At 35.4% G+C, this 8,311-nt stretch overlaps 1 protein-coding gene across 1 annotated transcript in view; it reads left to right on the top strand.

Moving 5' to 3' along the window:
* The first annotated feature begins 427 nt into the window (after positions 1–427).
* Positions 428–8,311, top strand: part of LOC113236649 — a 37,670-nt gene continuing 29,786 nt past the window's right edge. Inside the window, exons 1-2 of the mRNA XM_026472810.1 lie at positions 428–1,302; positions 4,145–4,304. Of these exons, the coding sequence (XP_026328595.1) occupies positions 496–1,302; positions 4,145–4,304 (967 nt within the window). The 5' untranslated portion in view covers positions 428–495. The remainder of the gene's footprint in view (positions 1,303–4,144; positions 4,305–8,311) is intronic.

Below are 8,311 nucleotides of genomic sequence, written 5' to 3' on the forward strand. Positions count from 1 at the left end.
TTGCCTCGTCGAGGCATTACTTTATGTTAGAGGTAAGTAATACTACATTCAAAGATGTTAAATGGTTGCTTTACTCATCTCGGAATCGAACCGACCAAATGTAAAAAAAACATAACGTATTTTTATGACGCCGATTACAAGAGTCAAATATTCATTCCTTTTAAACAACATAATATCTTAAACGAACATTACAAAATTTTAAATGGAAATTTAGGTAAAGAAGGATAACAATGAACGTTTTATGCGGTAGTTATCTAACGATATATAAATGTCTGCACGTATTGACATCCTGACGACTATCTTGAACACATTAATGATCATTAACAATATATTGTGGGCTACATTATCTTAATCCAACTGGTACTGATAGTGAGTGTAAAGACCGTTCAAATAATAGATAATTATTATAGGGCCACTAATATAACCGATTGGTTCTGTACGGCGCGAACAACAGTCGTTAAATTACGGTTCTGTAGTGAAAATATTGAACTAAATATGGCTCTAGCTACGGAACGAAAAGGTTCAGTGACAGAGAATATCGCAGAAGAACAGCCACTCAATGAAAATGAAGAAAAAGATGAAAAGAAAAGTTGCGGTGGAACTTGCTTATATATAATTAAAAACATCACAGTAGAACCAACGATGGTTTTGTTTATAATTGCCGCAATTCTCACGTTACAAACATCACAGAATTTGAGCTTGGATAAAGCGTGCAGAGTAAATTTAAATTTTACAACAGAAATTTGTGATTCTTTGAGACAACAAACGTTGGAAAGCCAAAATGTATATGAGTTGGAAACCCAGAAATTATTGGCGACTTATCTTCCCTACAAAACTTATATTCAAGCGCTGATACCAAGTATATTAGCACTATGTGCTGGCTCATTCTCAGACAAAATTGGACGAAGGAAGATCTTTCTTATAGTAGCAACAACCGGACAAATTCTAACATGTATCAGTAATTTTATAAACATTTATTTCTTTTACGAGCTAAGTTTGGAAGTGCTCATATTCAGTGAAGCTTTGATTGATTCTCTATTCGGAAGTTGGTGTCTTCCTTTATTTACAATGTTTGCGTACATCAGTGCAGTTACAAGAGATGATGAACGAACATTCCGAATGGGTCTGATACATTTCAGTATGACTGTTGGGTTTCCAATAGGGATGGGCCTCAGTGGGGTGGTGTTAAAGAAAACAGGCTACTACGGTTGCTATGCAATAGCAATGTGCATGGCTATCATCAATTTTATGTACAATTCTTTTGTTTTAAAAGATCCTGAGAGGAGTCCAGAACAGAAAGAGGTATATTATTTTTGTTATTATTATTTTAGAGATTAAGTAAATTTCCTGATAAGATATCAATGTGCAGAAACGAGAAAACTATTCATGGTAATTTTAATCTTTAATCTTTTCCTGAAAATCCACCGTATTTTTTTCTTTCTCTAAAAGCCAGTGGCAATGACCTAGCGCGGTTCAGTTTTATGTACGACTCGTCGTGAACTCTAGTTGTATCTTTATCATAAAAGGATAACATTTCGATCTGTTTCCTGATTGAGCGGAGCTCTAAATAATTTATATACAGATCCAATATCCTAATACCAGATCTGTAGAGAAAGAACCTACAGTTCCTTTAAATTCACAGAGTTTATAGAAATTCAATTTATTTAAATGTAATATTTTATTACAACAACAGACATTAAATAGATTATTAGAAAATAAACAACGTTCATTAGACAATCTTATTGCTAACCGCATATTTATTGAAAGCAGTGATAATTGATATTGAAAGTGTGTGGCACTATAATATGGTACACGAGGTTGTCCAATTAAGCAATTGTAAGCTTGTGTTGAAAAAGCCTCGGAACTTCTTAAATTGTCTTACACTTGACCACTACTTAGCCGTGAAGCAAAGAAAGAGTTTGCGATGGAACAACTCGGCCTGAAGACGCCTATTCGATCGCACCTTAAGGCGAGCCAAAGATATTCTAGTTCCATTCGTTGGCTGTGCGCATTGTAAAGGATGCCGAAAAGCGCTCAGTACGCCCGAAAGGAATATCAACACTAAACGTTAACTTGGCCTAAACCTATTTTAAATGCATCTTGCATCAGCACTTTTTTTGCTTTAATTTCCTTTAGATTTAAAATTATATAGCACCGCAACAATCTTCGTACCTCTAAATAAATACCTCTTTACGTACATGTAAATCAAAGAGAAAACAAAATGTTATTAGCACTATTTTGCATATTTACAGACATTATCTCACGATTTTCTACAATTCTAGAGTTGGCACTAGTCGTGTCATGTTTACTATTATATTTTAGAACCAAAAATCTCGAACCAATGCAAATAATATGACAAATATTATGATAAATTGAGCTACAAATAATGAGAGTACATTAAATGTAATCAAATTTTGATGGTAGTAGTATGAAAAATCTTAACAGTTCACATTTATTTTCACCTTGCAAATATAATTGCAACTACGTAAATACATATTATTCGTATAATGACGAGCCATATCTCCGCAGCCCGGAAGCAAAAAAAACAACATTACATATCGAACGTCTGATATACGATATACTAATCCGCTAAATATGACTGACTGGCCTTCATTCGTTTACAATCTCTCGGACATACTAGTGTGATTTCACGGTTGAAGAAAGTGCAATGTGATTTGAAATGACTTTGGACATTATATTGACTGTTGAAGATAGACTATCTTCATCGGAAAGACGTCCTTTCAAAAGAAAGATACTCGTTCATCCTATCGACGACGAAGATGATGATGAAAGAACAAAAGACTGCAACCCGGCATGGTACAAAGTTATAAAAAACATAACAGTAGAACCGACGATATTACTGCACATGGTAATGGTATCAATAGTAATACAAACCAGCCAAAATTTGAGCTTACGAAAGGCATGCCGCGTGTCTCTTAATTTTACTGAAGAATTCTGCCAATTGCTCAAATTACAGATGATAAACAAAGATAACAAATACGAAAAACATATGCAAGAGTTATTTCCGACACTTGTATCGCTAAAGAAATATATTTCCACAACAATACAATGTTTGATTCTGCTAATCGCCGGATCCTATACGGATAAAACTGGAAGAAGAAAAATGTTTATGGTCATACCTATAGCCGGACAAATTCTCATCTGTATAAGCAATATACTACAAGCGTACTTTTTTGAAGATCTGAGTTTAGAATTTCTAGTGATTAGTGAAATTTTAATAGACTCTTTTAGTGGAGGTTTTTGCCTGATGTTATTTTCTTGTTATTCGTTCATTAGTTATGTTACTTCTGAGGAAAAACGAGCTTTCAGGATGGGTGTGGTGTACATTGCCATGATAATTGGCCTACCCATTGGTATAGGCCTACGTGATTACTTTATTAAGAACTATGGATATTTCGGAGGCTATAGTGTAGCATTAGTTGTTGGTTCTATCAATATTGTGTATAACGTCGTTTATTTAAGAGAACCTGTAAGGGGTTATGAACAAAGAAAGGTAAGGGTAGTACTACTTGTAGTATTTAGCCTAAGGTACTAGAGATATCCATATAATTATACAAAAATAGTAAGGAATTTATACCTTTTGATTAATGTGATTTCGAATTTGTTATCGCTCAAAACATAGATTAATACCAATCTTGTAACGTTATCAACATTACGTCATAGCGAAAAAACTGGTAACCGCCCGATAATAAAGATAAGTTTCTTATAAATAGATTTACTGAACCCGCTGGAAATACTTCTAAATTATTACATTGTTACACAAGTATTAGATATTCCCAAAATAGTCACATAATTTCTATTGTTTTTAATTAAACATATTTGAAGTTATTTTCGTAATCCGGAAAGATTGTATCGGTGTTCGCATGTCTAAGGCTGTGTAGCCAATAGTATTTCGCATTGCTATGAAAGTTTTGTAGATGTTTCTGTCAAAACAGTGTATCTGAACGCAATTCCACAGAATAGTATTAGGAGTTTGTAACACCAATGACCAACAACATAATAATATACTAGCAGTACTGCGACAATTAGAACGGACAATGATCCGCACATAAACACCAAACAATGTTGCACTATTCACAATTTCTAATAAAAATACCAATCTGTTTCTTTATTTGTTACCCAGCACGACAATCGTGGAATCTGCTACTTCATGCGCGAGTTCTTCGATCTGTCTAACATCCGCGATTCACTTCACGTCGTGTTTAAGAAAGGGCCCAACAACCGGCGCGTACGCATGTGTATAATGATGCTAGGCGTCTGCATGTTGTTTGGACCTCTATTTGGTAAGCATACTAGTACATAGTTATGTATCGAATTGATTGGGTGCCAACCCGTTGTTTGTCATTTATTCGTACCTCATTCATAAACGAAGACAAATATACCTAACGTAAGTTGTATCTGTTAGCAGTAGAATAAAAGAGGTCATGGATTACGTAAAGAGCGCTCTAGTAGACTCGCCAATAAAGAAAGAAAGAAAGAAAGAAACTGTTTATTTCACAAGCACAGGCACGTATGTAAACAAAACAACAGATGAACAATAATAACAATTCAAAATTAACCTTTTAGGCCCTCCTAGAAGCGAGAGTCTAAATAAAGAGTAATATAATAATAATAATAAAATAATTTTAAAAAATTAAAACAATTGATGCTGATAACTGAATTAAAACAATTGACAATGCAGTACCTAATTCATAGTTACGCGTGTCGTGTCTGGTGCAATCGGGACTTGCTCAGCTTTACCCACAAAATACTTTTTTTAAACCGTTCGTGGCGCTGATTTTCAGTAATCCCGGGCGAGTGAGCCACTGACAACAATACAGAACTCAACAATAAATAAATAAACAAATAAGAAAACCTACATAACAGGTAGTGTATGTACCTACAACTACATACACATGTGAAATACTAATAATATGTGAATAACAGTATATCAACAAAATAAACTTAAATTCTAATATTTTTATACAAAATTTTGTAAAGTGTCGAGTCCACGCGGACGGGGGCTCTAGACGAGGTAGCAATAGGATCCTTAGGCCCGGCGCCCACTAACTGGACGGAACGGCAGGGAAATTTTAGGTGATGAATAGTAATATACCTTAATATTGTGAGATTATAGTAGAAATTTCCATTGTAATGATCGTAGTTACAAACACAAAGCTGCGCTAAGGTTAGGGTGCCGGCAGCCTCTGAAATACTTCGGTAGCATTCGGGATGCTTCGGCAGGCTTCTAAAGGTTATTCACCCAAAATCATCTCCTTCTTATAATATGGTTCTACTGAAAAGAGGCTAGGCGCGAGGACAACGTCGTGACGGTATGCGTAGACGGCATACCTAAGGATCTTCATCAACTTACACGCATCTACTGCTGGACATAATCCTGCCCCTCAGCACGCAAACTCTCCCGGTCCTGTGCCACCCTCATCCAGCTTTACCGATAACGTTTCTCAAGTCGTCCGTCCATCTTGCCGCAGGACGTCCCACACCAACTTTGCCTTAACGTGGTTGCCAATCTAGAACAAGTCTACTTCATCGCCCATCAGTCCTCCTCCAGATGTGTATGTCCAGCCTAAGGATATCGCGGTACAATGCTTTTTTAATATAAATAGCATCCAACGTTTATTTCACTTACCAAAATTCAATTTAAAAAAATACTAGCGGCATTTATTTTTGTATGGTTATGCCAAGACTTCGGGCAAGGTAACCTCACTTCTAGAGACTCCTAGTCGGTCCGTCATTTTTATAAGACGCATATTATTACTACCCAAGCAATACGCATTACATGTTGCAGTTAGACTAAATATAGTCTACCTATACTACACATTTGTCGCATCCAGCCGCCATAGATGGCCAGCAGGCTACACCAACAAATTGACCAGGCTGACAGTCATTCAAATTTAGACTGACTATTCTATAAAACTCATGACGATAAGGGCAGCCCTGATCGAGCCGCAGATTCAACAGCATCAATCGATTTTCTTATTGTAATAAGACAGTACAATGTCATTTTATAGAAATAAAAGACACTAATACTCCACAGACCTACGCTTTTTGCTGGTGCATACATTATTGATTAAAATGTATAGACGAAGAGTTGTAAACTTCCACTCATTAATTATTTTTATAAGATAATTATTTTCCATAACACAGATTCCAAATATGACATGAATGACAGATATCGACTAGCGAATGATACTAACTAAAAACAATAAAGAACTACCCAATCTTTGGATATCTACTTAGATAAAAAGCGTTCAACGGTCGACTGGAGAAAAAGTGAATAATAATTTGATGGACTTTTCATATTTAATTTGTTTTTTGTTGTCAATGCACGATTATATATGGTTTCATTTTGTTGTCTTCCCGAACAGTGCATATAAAAACAAATACTCTACATAGTATCGAAATATAATCTGTAGAGGCTGGTTCTTGAACTAGGAAAACCTGTATCTCAAAAAAGTTTGTATTCACCTGTGTAAACCACCTCATTCCGCGGCAAACCGTATGCTTTTTGAAATTTATGATTCCGACTTTTTTAATTTAGCAGGTACATATAAAATTATGAAAGTTAGTGAAAAAATTGATTTTTTAAAATAAGATATTGTAAGTTGCAAGGAATCAAAAATATGTTGTTCCAGCGACTCAATGTAACTTATTATTTTTAATTAATCGCTCATTCTACGTAAAACTGTACAATTTAAATCAAAGAAAAATGGAATTATATATTTAAAGTGCACAGTTATACATAGAATAAGCGATTAATTAAAAATAATAAGTTACAGTACCCCAAAAACCGAGAAAACTAGTTTATTTTAAATCACAAGAATTTGAGTAACATATAAAGAGAAAATGGTTTGATGTAAATAAGATATAAGTATTTACATTACATCAAAAATTAAAAGGATATCCTACGCAATGTCTCGCAAAGATTGATCGCAATAAAGTCAACGGTCTTTATTCCACCAAAGTCAATTTAAAATACTTTTTTCCTCATTTTGTTATTGTATCAAGTGACGGGACGAACAAGTCGTGCGCCTGATGGTAAACTTCACGCCTGTCCTAACTGTTGCAGTGCCACTCAGAGCTTTCAATCGCAAAGATCTGAGGCGCACTGCCGCTGCGCCCGTCATTCCGAGACATAAGTTGACAAGACCCATGTGTCTGTAATTTCACCAGCACCCTTACCCTTCAAAACCACTCTGGTCTGCTCTGGTAGTCATAATACAGGGAATTCCCTAGTTTGAAACCAGGCAACTTGTGTGGGTTGTCTGGCACATCTTATTATTTTTATTAAACTATGACTAAGTCACATACAACACTCACACAACATTGTGTGTTTATCACAAAACACAACTTATGACTTCGCTAACAAGAAAAAGACAACTTGCAAAATTTAAATAACTTAGAAGAGACAGTTGTAGAGTCTGGTTTTTCAACCACAATGACAGATGAATTTCAAAAAGGTGATATGTGATAAAGCGCAATCAACACTCATTAAAAAGTATATCTTGTGATTAAAATTGTGTGTGAGTGTCTAAACACCAACGAAAGCAATAAATAAACAAAAAATAAATAAATCAGGGAGTGCCTCAAGGCAGCGTATTGGCACCATTCTCATTCTTAATATAGACAAATAACGTTCCTAAATCAGTTAATGACCCTTTGATATGATATTATACGACAATCTATGAAGTGAAATTGATATATATAAAGGTTTGAATTAAAAGAAATATAATCAATACAAAGCATCTAATAATGAACGTGTATTTACTACTCAAAGAAGCGGCTTAAAAACACAAAACAAGCATTTTTATATGCAGAAAATATTGATAACATTTTTGCGATACCAAGCGATGAGACGAACAAGTCATGCGCCTGATGGTAAGCGACACGCCTGTCCAAAACAGTTGCAATGCCACTCGGAGCTTTAAATCGCAAAGATCTGAGGGGCGCTGCCTCTGCACATCTTGAGACATAACTCTTACTCTTCAAAACTGGAACGCAATAATGTTCACATTACTGCTTGGCGGCAGAAATAGATTAAATAAACTTATTGCAAAAAACAGTAGTTTAGTAGTTAAGAGTTCGTCCAGGGAAGTACTTTCACCTTACCTATTTCTGCTGTTAAGCAGTAATATCAGCATTACTGTGTTCAGGTTTTGAAGGGTTAAGGGTGCTGGTGAAATTGCAGGCACATGAGACTTATCAACTTATGTCTCATAGTGTCGGACGCTGTGGCACTGCAACTCTGAAGAGTTATTCAACCTTATCCCTTCCTCTCCTTTCCATCAGC

This window comes from Hyposmocoma kahamanoa, unplaced genomic scaffold (assembly GCF_003589595.1).
Source record: "Hyposmocoma kahamanoa isolate Upper Pololo Valley unplaced genomic scaffold, ASM358959v1 92, whole genome shotgun sequence".
NCBI lineage: Eukaryota > Metazoa > Arthropoda > Insecta > Lepidoptera > Cosmopterigidae > Hyposmocoma > Hyposmocoma kahamanoa.